This window comes from Emys orbicularis, chromosome 3 (assembly GCF_028017835.1).
Source record: "Emys orbicularis isolate rEmyOrb1 chromosome 3, rEmyOrb1.hap1, whole genome shotgun sequence".
Classification (NCBI taxonomy): Eukaryota; Metazoa; Chordata; order Testudines; family Emydidae; genus Emys; species Emys orbicularis.
The window spans coordinates 99,092,919-99,107,986 of NC_088685.1; the positions used below are offsets into that span (position 1 = coordinate 99,092,919).

The 15,068-nt window shown below is 41.5% G+C and overlaps 1 protein-coding gene across 1 annotated transcript; it reads left to right on the top strand.

Moving 5' to 3' along the window:
- The first annotated feature begins 494 nt into the window (after positions 1-494).
- CENPW (centromere protein W) lies at positions 495-11,936 on the top strand. Its single transcript, XM_065402073.1, has 3 exons — positions 495-584; positions 9,697-9,810; positions 11,360-11,936. The coding sequence occupies exons 1-3, from the start codon at positions 495-497 to the stop codon at positions 11,384-11,386; spliced, it is 231 nt and encodes a 76-aa protein (XP_065258145.1). The 3' UTR covers positions 11,387-11,936.
- Positions 11,937-15,068: the final 3,132 nt, after the last annotated feature.

The following is a 15,068-nucleotide window of genomic DNA, read 5'->3' on the forward strand; positions in this document are numbered from 1 at the left end:
ATGCAAGACTTGCATCTGAAGAAGTGAGGTTCTTACCCACAAAAGCTTATGCTCCCAATACTTCTGTCAGTCTTAAAGGTGCCACAGGACCCTCTGTTGCTTTTTACAGATTCAGACTAACATGGCTACCCCTCTGATACTATTTCCCCAGTGACAGAGGAGGTGCAGTCTCCCCGTCCCCCGCCACAGAACGCCTTGGCTAGTGCTGCGGGGACTAGTAAACCTGTTCGTGGGGGGGGGAAGGAAGCGGAGGATCCTGGGAGCAGCGCACGCGTTATTTCTGCACCCCAGCGGCGCGCGCTTAGCCTTAACGTTTAGAGGAAAAGGGGAGGAGCCGCCGCCTTCACTGTTGCGGGCGGGTGCGTCAGCAGGAGCCTTGGTGCGGCTGCGCGGCGATTGTGCGGCGGATTCGAACGGTCCTGAGGCTGGCGGGGCCAGGAAAGGGCGGTTGGACCCGCGCGTGAATTACGGAGGCCCCCGCGGTGGCGGGGAGGATGAAGCGAGCGGCGCCCCGCAGTACCCTGCGGAACCTGATAAAGAGACACAAGCCCCAGCTTCGTCTGGCGGCCAACGCCGACCTGCTGGTGAGGGGAGCGGAGGGAGGCCCCCGGGGGCAGGGCGGGAGGGGGCCGAGGGATCTGCCCCGACGCGCAGGGGTTAATTCCTGCCGCTAGCAAACGAGCGCCCCTCCCCCAGCGACAACGGCTCTGCAGCTTCTAACTATCAGGCCGCGACGGGGGTAAGGAACCAACTGCCCGGGGGGCGGGGCTGGGTCACCCTAGTGCGAGGGGATGTGGGGCTGCGCCGCCCTGGGGGGTGTGCCCCCCCCCCCCCGGGATATGTGACTGGTCCCTAGTTGCTCTGGTATGCTGGTTGACTGGAGAGTTGAGCTGCCCCTGCCTCGCTTGTGTGCGTGTGTCTAGGTCGCGTCTGGGCCCTGGGGTGTGAGCTCAGCAGAGGTGCATTACAAGGTACTACACTGTCATCAGGGACACCAGACTGACCATCGCATTGTTAATATTTAGGCTTGAAAGGATTAGATTTTATTGGTAAATGGTTGATTTCACTGTAGCACACGGAACCCAATGAAAAATATTTGTCAATAATAATCAATATTTGCAGATGGGCAAAGTAAGAAAAGTTCTACTTGACAATTTTATTTGATTTAAGGATATATACGTTATATATTTTAACATGTGTTCACTTGTGTTTTAATGGCTATAATACTTTAATTTTTTGAAGCTCAGAGCAGGTCTATACTTAAAATGCTACATTGGCTACAGCTGCACTGCTTTAGTGCTTAAGTAAAGATGCTTCTATGCCAGAGGTGAGCAAACTCGGGACCGTCCTGCCCAGCCCCCGAGCTCCTGGCCCAGGAGGCTAGCCCCCAGCCCCTCCCCTGCTGTTCCCCCTCACCCGCAGCCTCAGCTTGCCTCGCCATCGGCGCAATGCTCTGGGTGGCGGGGCTGTGAGCTCCTGGGGCAGTGCAGCTGCAGAGCTACTGCTTGACCTGGTGCTCTGTGCTGCGTGGTGGCGGTGGCGTGGCCCAGCTCCAGCTGGGCAGCGTGGCTGTAGCACTGCCAGCTACCGGTGCTCCAGGCAGCGCGGTAAGGGGGCAGGGAGTGGGGTGGGGGGTTGGATACAGGGCAGGGGAGTTCGGGGGATGGTCAGGGGGTGTGGATTGGGGTTGTGGCGGTCGGGGGGGAACAGGGGGTTGAATGGGGGCAGGGGTCCCGGGGGGGGCAGTCAGGAAGGAGGGGGGGTTGGATGGGGCGGCAGGAGGCAGTCAGGGAGAAGGGGGGGTTGGATGGGGCAGGGGTCCCTGGGGGGCGGTCAGGGAACGGGGGTTGGATGGGGCAGGAGTCCCAGGGAGGGGCAGATAGGAGGTGAGGGCCGGGCCACGACCCCCGTCCCCTAACCGGCCCTTCATACAATTTATGAAACCTGATGCAGCCCTCAGGCCAAAAAGTTTGCCAACCCTTGTCCTATGCCGATGGGAGAACGTCTCCTGTCGGCCTAGTTAATCTATCTCCACGCTAGCAATGTTGATGTGAGAGAAGCTCTCCTGCCAACATAGCGCTATCTACACATGGGGTTAGATTGGTATAGCTATGTTGCTCAGGGGTTTGGATTTTTCACACCCCTGAGTAACAGTTATACTGATATAAGTCTATAGGGTTGACCTGGCCTCAGTGTCTACTATCATTAAATTGTCTGACATACCAATAATTTCCTGCAACTATGAACATATAAATTAATAAAATTGAAAAAATGCTTGAAATAAATATTGATATTATCCATCAAAATTATAAATAAAAATCACATTCTGCCAAGCCTGTTTTATTTTGCAGTTACCTCTACAGGCTGATCAGATCCAGACCCCTTTGTTACAGGTACTGTATGTACAGTAAATGACAGACTGCCTCCAAGAGGATGTAGGCAATTTTTAGCCAATCAGAAGCAGTAATTGCAGCTTCCCACCTGCCTAGCTCTTATCATATTGCAGTTTTCCATATGTATTACAGCAAAGGTGAGTTAGCCATCAATTAGTAACTATATGGTTATTTGGCCAACTTTTGAATAAATAACATATATAACTGGTGGTTGGAGAGTTGTTTGTATATAGATGCTATATTTTGGAAATGGGAACTTGGGATAAATGAGTGTAATGCTGTTGTGGGCTTGTGGTTGACTGTCAGTTAACTGAATGTTGGTTAATAACAGAGATGCACTGCATGTATGCATCTTCAAGTGTGCATTTTCCGGTAAAGAGACCTGAATAACTTAGGCCTGAAGTTGAGGGATGGAATGCATTCCATCTAGTAATTTGAAGTGTACTAGCCACCAGGATTTCCTGGGTTCTGTTGTTCTCTATATAGAACAAGTACATTTGGAAATACTAGGTGGAGTCAAACAACTGGATAGAAGTCAGACATCTACAGCTGAATTCTCAGAAAACGGGTCAACGGAGTTATGCTGAGGCCGGGATGTATGTATGGATGTTTTGGCCACACTACTACTTCTGGCTGTAGAGATGGGATGGTAGCATAGGAAGTGTGACAGTAGCTGTTAGCCAAGGTAGGAGGATCCTTAGGTGGTAGGTTAATCAGATTTTATGGGAGCTTGTGCCAGTAGCACAAAGCTGCCCTCATGCACAGAAGTATCTGGGTCTGTAGTGTTTGGGATGAAAGTTGAGTACTTTGATACAGATTTGGAAGTGCTTTTCACTTTTTTGTTTGTAAATGAATTACTTATTTTAGAGGTGCAGGATGAGGATTTTTGTTTACTTTCACATATATAATTGAAGATACAAATTAGAACAAGGTGTCTGAATGCAGTAATGCAAATTATTATACATTTACATGCACAAAATATTTCACTTAAATTCAAAATATGTTTTATATATTAAACATGGCATTTGGCAGAATTTCTGAGGCTGGGATTTAGTGTATCTGAAGCTAGATCTAGATATACCAAATAAAAATAGAAATAATCATGTAGAAATAGCTATAGTCCATAATGTTGTATTTTAAGGAACTGCCCTCAAGTCACTTGCTTAAAACAATATATGGCAGACTCAATGCTCAGAATGTGATATTAAACTAATCATTCTTGCAAAATTTAATGTTAAAAATATCTGTAGTCAGTGAACATACTTGCTGTTGTAAGGAGAAGCTATCTGTTTCTCCTGTGTTTTTAGAAGGAATGTCACAGGGTGGTGATCATCCATGGTTGTCAAGAGTATCACTTCTTTTGGCTACTGCTGATACTTTCTAGCAATATCAAATTCTATGAATTGACAAGTAGAAACTCAGACAGTTGATATGCCTGGATGTACATTGGACTCTGGTAGAAAGAGCACAGATCCCATGATATAACTGTCTTTTTCCTAACAAGATTTGAAAATTGTGTTCTGGCTTTTCTATCGCAGTCAGTATTTGTGGCTTCTCTTTTCCCAAAATGATAGCTTAATTTAGGGAGGGTAGGTTGCAGATATGACAAGAACTACACCTCTACCCCGATATAATGCGACCCGATATAACGCGGTAACGCAGTGCTCTGGGAGAGGTGGGGCTGCGCGCTCCGGCGGATCAAAGCAAGTTCGATATAACGTGGTTTCACCTATAATGCAGTAAGATTTTTTTGGCTCCCAAGGGCAGCGTTATATCGGGGTAGAGGTGTATTAGCTAGTTCCTAAACTAGACTAAGGGCTAAGTTCACAAAAGGACTTAAGCAGCTAACTGCCACTTCAGGTGCCTAAATCCCAGTATCAGGCCCTACTGGGATTCACAATACCCTGCTCAGCCGCCACCTCACCCATAGATGCCTACATTTTTACAGTAAAAGTTTCCTAGGCGCCTGTGTTTCTGCCTGCCTTCATGCGCACTGCCGCCCCATGCCAGGCTTCCAGACACCTAAGCCCCCGAGTGATGCAGGAACTGAGGAAAGATAGGTGTTCCTCTGTGTAACTTGCCTGTGGGGCCTGATCTTGTAAGTCTGCTCAGAACTTGGCTACTGGGTCAGTCCCCTGTAGGTGAGCTTGCACAAAATGTCTGGGGGTGAGAGGAAAAGAAGGAGGCCCTACATCATAACATTTAGCCTGGTGGTTAGGGTACTCACCTGGGATATGGAGTATTCCCAGGTCAAGTCCACCTGATGGGAAGAAGGGATTTGAACAGGGATCTATCACTTCTCAGGGGAGGGCCCTAACCATTGAGCTATGGGATATTCTGAGAGGGAGCTCCCTCTCTCTCTCTCCTGTTGATGCTCTTGCCATAGGTGAGTACTGGTGAGTAGATTCTTGAGGTGGGGAGTGCGGCAGCTGAGCCCACTCTGCAATCACCCTTCAGCAGTGGCTCCTGCCCTGTGGGGCTGGGACTGGACCTGGCTGCCTGCTCCAGCCCATTGGCTCTTCCAACTTGCAGATTGGGAAGAGCATGCCACAGCATCATTTGACACGTGTTTCTGCACATGGGTGGGGCCTCACCCCTCGTGACTAGGGTGACCAGGTGTCCGGTTTTCGACCGGAACACCCGGTCGAAAAGGGACCCTGGCGTTTCCGGCCAGATCTTGGAAGAGTGTTGCTGTTTTCATAATGTAATAAAATACTGTAATGATAAATATGAATAATAGTGTGTAATAAGCATGTCATAAAAACAAATTTTATATCTCCAAGATCACTGCTTTTATAATTTATACTCAACTAAAGGAGAAAATCCCTGGAAATATTCATTTTTAGAAGGAGGTTTGCAAGACTTGACATTTTAGTGAAAGGGGTTCACAGGGTGTTAGTTTGGGAACCACTGGTGTAGATGCTTTCTACATCAATTTAAGGGATTTTCCCATTGATATAGGTAATCCACATCTCTAAGAAGCAGTAGCTAGTTTGATGGAAGAATCCTTTTGTTGACCTAGGTGCATCTACACAGTGGGGGTTAGGTGGATCTTAACTACAATGTTCAAAGCACAAACCTTTTCACAGCCCTGAGCGACGTAGCTTGGTCAACCTAAGTTTTGGATGTGGACTAGGGCTTGGACAGAAATTTATGGGGTGACTGAACATCACATTTTGGGTGTAGTACTAACCCAGCTGCCTGCCCACCTGAGATTCAGGATCCAGTCTCTTCTCTCCTGCATCATCTATCTCAGGGGTCGGCAACCTTTCAGAAGTGGTGTGCCGAGTCTTCATTTATTCACTCTAATGTAAGGTTTCGCGTGCCAGTAATACATTTTAATGTTTTTAGAAAGTCTTTTTCTATAAGTCTATAATATATAACTAAACTATAGTTGTATGTAAAGTAAATAAGGTTTTTAAAATGTTTAAGAAGTTTCATTTAAAATTAAATTAAAATGCAGAGCCCCTCCGGACCGGTGGCCAGGACCCAGGCAGTGTGAGTGCCACTGAAAATCAGCTTGCGTGCCGCCTTCAGCGCACGTGCCATAGGTTGCCTACCCCTGATCTATCTTCTCCACTCACCACATGCCACAAGTATAGTAAAAGCATGTGGCAGTCTGTTTTTCAGCTGACCAAGAGGACTTAGATCTCTTGTAAGGTCTCAAGTTGTGGAGTTGCAGGCTCTCCTCCAGTTTGAAGTAATGGGAGAAGAACAATACCCTATTTGATTGCTTTATTTTAGAACTACAGACATGTATCTGAATTACAGAAACCACCTCAGATATCATCCTGCCCTCCTTGTTTGCAGTATTGGTGCTGAATCTTAAGAAATAGATCTTGGTCTATCCTTTCATTTCAGATAAATCCTCCACTGAGCAGATTAAGGCACACCAGCAGGACAAAGTGAAGAAGCTTGTACTGATTCTTTCTGTACTTTTTCCTTGGGGTAAAATGGAGGAGTTTACTCTTTTTAATGCTGCCATTTTGGCAGCTTCATGCCTACAAATATTTTTCTAATTAATGGGAGTTCGGTGTATTATAATGCAGGGTCATTGTTTCAGTGAGTAGTGTAGAATTTTGTCTTTTATAGTATCTTTTCTGCTTGAGATATAAAAATTTTATTAAAGTTAATGTTTAAAATGAAATGTACACGAGTTAAGAGGGAAGGTACTGTACATCTGGGGTCAGGCTTGGGATATGGGGGGTTACAGGTATCGTTTGCAAGGATGAGAAGATACATACATATCGCATAACCTGCATGGACCCAGATTGGGGTGCAAGGGTTTACTAGTATAATATACAATCCTTCAGTGACTGGATGAAATGTGTGGCTTAGGTACTTAGCAATAACTCACCTGCTTGGACATTCCCATCAGTTTTATTGAGGGGATCACTTTTTTCCATTCCACTTGCCTTGACCTAGTCCCCTTTAAAAAAAGTTTTAAATTATTTCTGAAATATTTATTATTTTTATCTGTTTTATTGAGGAGCACTTTTATTTTACTTACACTGGTATGTATTTTTTAAATCCCTGATGCAGGGGTAAACGTCTCAAAACTGGGAAAACATTGCTATTAAAAATAGAATAAGAATGCAGCTGGTCAGAGAAAAAACGCTCTTTAAAGATGGCTTTCAAATGAAGACTTTTACCTTTTGATGCTACAGTAGAGTATAGATGTCAGCAGAAGGAATTCATTTTTCAATTTCTTTAAGAATTTAAAATGTGGAAAGTTTGTGTAGTTACCATTTTCCAAAAGTTTGATCCCCCTGTTGATATGTTCAATAATCCAGGTTCTTATGCTGAACATTATTTTAGTGCCACTGTTGTTTGAATGTTTCAAATAGTCTCTGCATGAGTAGTCAAAATTTTTTAATCATATTAAAAATGGCTTTGATAGTTTGCCAAGCAAATCGGCAAGAATGTCTGCTTTTTATATAGTACATATATTTATGTAAAAATTGGCATGATTTGGAAATATCTGTTGCATATTAATACTTCTGTAGTTCAGCAGATTAAAAAATTCATCCATGTGGTATGGTAGCATTAAAACTATGCTTGTCCTCAATAGTAGATCCTATGTGTGTATTGTATGGCTATTACTTACTTCCAGTAAATAAACTCTGAATTTTATTCTTTTCTTGTTGTATAATTTTCTAGCTTTGCAGAACAGATATCGTGAGAAATAAGCAAGAAATTGCTTTTATATGTTTTATGCTGACATGATATGAAGGAAATATTAATTAATAAGCATATTCCAGCGGTCTTTTCTAAACTTTCTGGCTGAGAATAAATTTTTTTATCTTGTAGATTTTATATAAATCACATAAATGAAAGATTTTTCTCTAATCTTTTCTCTTGTAAATGAAACGTGTTAAGCATTTTACTCTATTTTAAAATTCAGCCATTAGAACATAAGAATGGCCATACTGGGTCAGACCAAAGGTCCATCTAGCCCAGTATCCTGTTTTCCGACAGTGGCCAATGCCACGTGCCCCAGAGGGAATGAACAGAACAGGTAATCATCAAGTGATCCATCCCCTGTTGCCCATTCCCAGCTTCTGGCAAACTTTTAAAATACCATTGACCATCTATTATCCTATATCAGTTTTAAGCTAGTCACTTAGAATAAAACCTCTGCAGTAGGAAATAAGTGTGTAGTGGGACATAATATGAACTCAAATGTGTATAAATTGAAAACTTAAAGACCCATGTCTGCCCTTGATCCATGACTGAATTTCCATTGCTGTCAATGGAAATTACATGTGGGGGGTCAAGAGCAGTGTATAATAGTCTTAATTGTGCTGTGTTAAGATTACAGGAGTGTGTTTACTCAAGTAGTCCATTGAAGTTAATGGGGCTACTTGTGAGTAAATGTTTTTGGGATTAGGCCTCTAGTGACTGGTTATGTTAAACTGTACAATCTGTAGTTTAGTTTCTCCTTTCTTTTCTCTTCCCTTTGAGAACTGAGGCACTACATTTATCAAGAGATGAATTTTTAATCACCCGTTTGGCACTTGCATTTTATGATTTTAAGTTAATCTTTAATAAGATATTTGTTTTGATAGGGGTTATTCCATTAATCAGTGGGGTATATTCTATCCTGTGTTGAGATCTGTTTGGTGCAAGATGATGGGGGGGGGGGGGTTGAGGGAGTCTGTTATGGCTCCCTTATTCTGTATGTTTGTTTATGCTAGTCCCAGCATAAATTAGATTGTCTACACTCACTTCTGTCAATATAATTTGTCACTCAGGGAGGGTGTGAAAAAGCCACTCCCTGAGCGACATAAGTTACACTGACCTGAGCGCTGGTGTGGACAGCACTATGTCAGCAGGAGAGCTTCTCCCACTGACATAGCTACCACTGCTCGCAGAGGCTAGAGTAATTAAGCCTATGGGAGAGCTCTGTCCCCTCAACTTAGAACAGCTACGTTGGAGAGTTTTACAGTGGCGTTAGTCCAGCTACAGTGCTGCAAGCTCTCTAGTGTAGCCATAGCCTGAGGGTTGAGTATTGATGGAGCGGAGCACTATCCCTCCATTAATGTCATCTGCAATATGGACAGGGTGGGAGGGATCATTTCTTTTGACCCGGGAGATAGGTGCTGCTGCTTTGCACTGCAGGATTGGAAATGAGTCTTGGACTAACACAGGGGAAGAATAGTCCACAAACTAGTTTGGGAAAAACTTGGTGATGGCAGGGAAGAGTTAACTGGTCACATGGTACGAATTGCTGCTTTTTTCCCCAACTACTAAAGAATGGTCAGATAAAGAAAAGCTGTCTCTGAAAATAATTGTAGGTAAATATTCAGCACAAAGTGAGAGGGCTCAAGGATGATTCATAAAATCTAAAGTAAATCCAGGTTTTTTTAGTTACCGACAAACTAAATGAGTACATGGCTTGAATGAGAAGGTGTAACTCCTAGTCATAGATAGGACTTTTTTAGGAAAGTGTTGGGAAACACCAAAATATATTATGTAGGAGCAAGTATTATGCCTGCGGGTGTGTGTGTGTGAGGCTTTTTTTTAAGTATAGACACTTTTAAAAAGTTTGACTAAATTGAAGCTGTGTGTGCAGGAAATTTTGGGGGCAAGAAATGTTCAGGGTTAGAAAATTAAACTCTCGCTGGGTAATAGTTTTCCCAAAAACCCTTCACAGGAATTCGGAAATATTTTGCTGCATCTTTTGCGCTAAAGGGTTGATGCCTTTTTAAAAATAAAGTATTTGCTAAATCAGTATAAATTATTGTTTATAAGCATTTTGTTGGAAACCTATTTGACTGCATTGATGTTTTGTTCTTCAAAGGTGCATTTGAACTTCTTACTGTTTCTCCACCGATTAGCAGAAGAAGCCAGGGCAAATGCTTTTGAGAACAAGAGTAAAACAATTAAATCTGAACATGCCATGGCGGCAGCAAAGGTAATAAAATTAAAGTTGAAATTTCTCTCTCCCTTCTTTGCTTAAACACTTAATATTAAAAGTTTACTGATAAGGTTGCATAGTTACTATACAAAAGCCAGGATATACAACAGAAAAGATTCCTAGAGCAATGCTATCTTTGCTATGTTTTTTTATTTATAAACAAAACATTAAAAAAAAACAAAAACACCTCAAAATATCTTAATCCTCCAGGCACCTTAACAATAATAAAAAAATCACAATGTTGTAAAATCCACTACAATAACATCAGATAAACTGACTGCACATCAACATACTCCCTATCTCTTCCCATAATCCCAAATTTAAAAACTTTCCAAAACGAAGACCATTATTTCCTTGTCCTTCTGTCTCTTGGGTGTGGGGAGTGATGAAAATCTGGACTCTTCCAGACCAAGGACGAGATCAAGTTCCATAGTGGAGGGGTGTTTGTGGAAAATGCTGTTATATCAAGGGAGCTGTAGGTTGAGTGGCTCTGCTGATCTTAACTGCAACAATACACGTGGGTCTGTTGCCAGTGGGGAGGTGAGGAATATCATCTTGAGCCCAGGCTAAGCAGGTGGTCTCAGAGAGCTTCAGAAGTAGATTGCATGAAACAACAAAAAGCAGTTTAAGACAAACATCACCAGAGGGCATCTGATGCTCCTTCCAGTCCTAGACCCCCAATTGTTTCTCTCTCTCCCTGGACCCTGCCCTGTTTCATTTAGGCAAGGGAAGCACTGAGTGGAGTGTGGGAGAGGAACACTTAAGGGTAAGGCCTCATCCAAAACTCAATCTCTTTCAGGTGCTGAGTCATCTTTGCATCTACCTTAGTAGGACTGGACAAAATGAAAAAATGATGCCACTCAGCTTTAACATATTGGAGGCCCAGCACCCCATGCTGCTTAAACTTTCTAGTCCTATTTTTCTTGTAAAATATTTGCTGGATATATTTCTGCTAATATATTTAATACAAAGATAGGAGATGTGCAGTGTGGCCATGTTAAATATTGCAGTTAGAATCTTGTGCATTTCTAACCTTTTAACTATGTAATCTTAACATTATTTAAATATCTTTGCTCTTCTATTTTTTTAAGTGAAAAGATGGAGAAAGAAGAAATTGCCTTGTTTTAATAATGTTAACACTTAAATGGTCCCAGTTGGGCTGAGAAGTGAACTTCTCAATTTAAACTCTAAACCAAAAAATGCCCATCCAAAAGTTTTGGTGCCCTTTGCATAAATTAAAAAACAACAACCCTCAATATGAAGCATTACAAACAAAAATCAAGCCATAACGGCAGTAAAATCACATTTTATAGCCTCTTATGCTATCTAGATATAATAGGGTCAGAGCATTAAGGGATGTGGTGAGAGCTTTGAAGAATGATTGACATTTCTGGGTTGTCTCTAGAAAACGTTTGTTTTAGAAAGTTTTGCTTCTGAAGTTGCATTTTGTCTATGTTCTGTGATACGAATTTCAATATGACTGATTTTGTTTGAATCACAGTGGGCATATAAGTAATGATGAGTATACTTTCCTTCACTTTCACAGGTTATCTTAAAGAAGAGCAGAGGCTAGGAAATCAAGAAGTACTTTCTAATCCTGCTTGCTTTACCCAGTGTATTTTTATTAACTCTTAAGTATCATGGCTAAGATCCTCAGTTGGTAGAAATAAGCATAATTTCATTGAAGTCAGTAGAGCTACACTGCTTTACCTTTGGGGAATTGGACTTATGTTCTTAAGAAACATTCATGTTTATAGGTGATATGCATACATGGGTCTCTTACCAAAGCATGAGGAAAACACTTGTGGTGAAAGTAATTTTTTTTTATAATGTAAGTTTTCGGCTGCATCTTCAACTAAAATACTGGGAAAAGCCTATAGCATTTCCCTTCCATGTGTTTACTGGAGTCATATTCCTAATTAGAAAGTGTTTCCTCTTATATTAATCATTCTAAAAGAGACTTATTAATGAGGAGTTTACTCTGAATGTCAGTTTAGTTCTTCTTGTTACACAGACAAAATGTTGGCTTCTTAAAGAAGACTGACAGTCTGACAGTGTTGCATCAAATATCTTGGTTTCAGATTGTTTATAAATGTCAAGTTTCACAGCCTTAATTCTTGAAATAATTTTTAAGAACAGCACAAGTTACTTGAATAAACCTTACATATTTTTTGGACTGGTAATGGGATACAGAACCTTTATTTTTAGATGGTGCCCTAACTTCTCCCAAAATTGCTCCATTGACTATCCCGTGGTTTATGTCAAATGTGCTGATGGTCTTAATTCAGGTCCTTGTGGACAGGTGTACTTCATAAAAACAACCACTACAACTGACATCAATTGCTGTGCTTGAAATTAGACCTAGAAGTGGCATCAAGGATCAGCTAGGCATGGATACTATGCTGCTCTCTGCACCCTTCTTTTCTCTGGGTTGAATCTCAGTGGTGTGTGGATATATTGTATGTATTTTACATATATAGTGCTTCAATTTCAAGTGCCTGGAATCCTTATGAAACTAAACTTTTTAAAATGTAGACTTGTATCTTATTCTTTCGTGCAATAACACTTTGTTCTTTTGTGTTACTTTGTGATTTATGTAACATTGATATGCACACATGAACCACTGTTAACTAGTTAATTATTTTTCATGGAACAGAAAAAAAATAAAGGCTTTTTGTACAACATGGTTGTGTTGAATTGTCTTATACTGTTAATATGTTAACAGGACTTAAAGTATGCAAAGATAAATCGAACAGGAATTATACCAAATGAAAATATTCAGATCTATTTAAGCAAATTGTAGTACAATTTAAATCCAAATGCATATACTGTACAAATAGCATTCTCTTACTATATTTTAAATCCTGCATTCTAGTACAATTTGGTGTATTCTTATGGCAAAATATCTAAACTGCTCTTCAGGAGTGTTTAAAAGTTTTATCCATAACAGTATACAGAGAGGGGAGATGAATTCTGTCGGGTTCAGTTATTTCCTTTTGTGTTCTTGCTCTTCAGTACCATTAGCTTGTGGATGGGGAGAAAGATGGGAGAGATGCTCTATGGCTCTCCCTCTACCATTCAACTTCCTGTGCCACTGGGGCAGGCGAAGAGAGACTCTTCTCTGCTCTGGTCCCATCAGCTGAGGATGGAGACGGGAAGAGGAAAGATGCTGAAGGGCTCCCTCTTGCCCTACCCACTTTCAGTGCCACTAGTTGGTGGGTGGGAAGAGAAGGTGCTCCAGTGCTTGGACTCATCCGTCTCTCCTTTATATTCACACCCACAATGAAAGTGAGGGGGAGGATGTGTAGGAGAGGGAAAGCTGAGGAGACAGTAAGTCATGAAGGAAGCAGAGGGAATGAATGGAGGGATATTGATCCAGTATGCCTTAGTAAGACCTTATTAGAAAAGTTTTCTAGTATTTCGTCAGCCGCCATGTATCTTTTGCCTACCATCAGGACAGCCTTCCCTGGGTGCAGTTCAGAAGATGGGAGAGCGCTCGGTCGATTTATCGCATCTAGTTTAGATGCGATAAATCGACCCCCGCTGGATCGATCACTGCCTGCCGATCCGGCGAGTACTGTAGACGTACCCTGAGAAGAGGTGTGTGGTTGTGCAAGAATCCTGTTAGAGAATATCTTCAAGGAAGAAAAGTTAGGTAAATATTTTCCCTTCTTTAAAGGTAACTCTGCATGGGATTTTTCAATCATGACAAGTAAGTATCTTGAGAAATGTACGAAAATATAGGAATACTCAGCAAGCAACAAGACTTTTTCCCTGCAAGAATTTCCCTGGGGCTTGCAGCACAAAGGCTCAGGCATCAGATTCTAAGGATCCTGTAAACAACCACTGATCTGGTGTGTATGTACTCAGTCCTCTTCCCAGTTGCAAGGAGTAAGAAAGGGCATAGGTGACCAATCTAGTTCTTCAGAGCACAGGCAATTATTACCAAGCTGTATAAGTGCACTGAACTGAGCCTAGGGGCTGAGGCAGAGCACCCTGCCTGTCATCAATTAACAGCTATTTTGCTTGGGGAGTGCTGTACTGGATTATTATGAAATTATTAAAAGTTTAAACTAATTATAAGACATTGCAGGTACTTAGGAAAATTTTGATATGATATTGTATGTGCAAAGTTAATTTTAGCATTTCTTAAATGATTGTTTAAATCATCCAGTAATATTCTCTAACACTTTTTAAATAGAATTTCAGGTAGTTCTAAACACTACTAAGTGTATGAATAGTATATTAATGATCTCATACTTTACTAACTGATTACCTTCCCATTCTAGTCCAAACTTGTATCTGTTCACATTTAAGCCTTAGGCTGTGATCCAAAAAACACACACGTGCTTAACTTGACACGCTTTGTCCCACTGAACTCAATAACACTGCTGCTGCATAAAGTTACTTACATGCATGACTATTTGCAAGAGTGAAATTTTAAATTTCAAATTCTACGATGCATATTATGTCTCGTTATGATGACCCCTATTCCCCAGTGAGTGTGTATGGGATTACTAATATATGGCAATACATTTCAGAAATGCACAGACAGTGAAACTCATTTTTCAGCATGGATGGAAGTTCCTTTTCTAATCATAAGGTGGGGATAGAGTGAAAATAGTATACTGTCTTTATTTGCCTTAAGCAGCCTCTCATTATAAGAAAATAATCTGTTTAATCTTACTAGAATCATGTATGCTGTGACACTTCCAGAGTTTTGAAGCTTACCAAGTCTGGATTGCTGACAGATGTAGGGCAGTTAAACTGACTTAAAAAAATTCCTTGTTCACATCAAAAAATGGGAGAACTTTGCTGATAGGACAGAGGAGGAAAAAGCTAAATGTGCTAAGCTTTGACAGAATCTTGAAGATGTTGCCTTTTTCAAGATACTGGGGTAGATCACGTGGTATTCTGAATTATTCAGCAGTTGGTTGGCTATTTGGACATCATAATCACCTTTAGAAATATTCAGTTGCGTAGCATAAACATGGATGTGTTTGTGCATGTTTCCCATATGACAATTAACTGTGCAACTAGTAACTGAAGCAAATATTGAAACAAACATAATCTCTTGTCAGCATAAGGCTTCATTTCTCTTTAATATTGTGCTCACAATTTTATTTCAGTAAGATATATAAATAAGAGTTAAGTTTCCCCCACATTTAAAGCTTCATAACTAAGTTCTTTGGGTTTGTGTGACGTGAATGTGGACAAAAAGGGGAGGGATAGCTCAGTGGTTTGAGCATTGGCCT

Excerpts from the sequence above, each read along its gene's own strand:
- CENPW (XM_065402073.1), top strand. The coding sequence starts at position 495 with ATGAAGCGAGCGGCGCCCCGCAGTACCCTGCGGAACCTGATAAAGAGA. Across the intron at positions 585-9,696 it reads CGGCCAACGCCGACCTGCTG|GTGCATTTGAACTTCTTACT; the intron begins GTGAGGGGAGCG and ends TGTTCTTCAAAG. Across the intron at positions 9,811-11,359 it reads ATGCCATGGCGGCAGCAAAG|GTTATCTTAAAGAAGAGCAG; the intron begins GTAATAAAATTA and ends TCACTTTCACAG.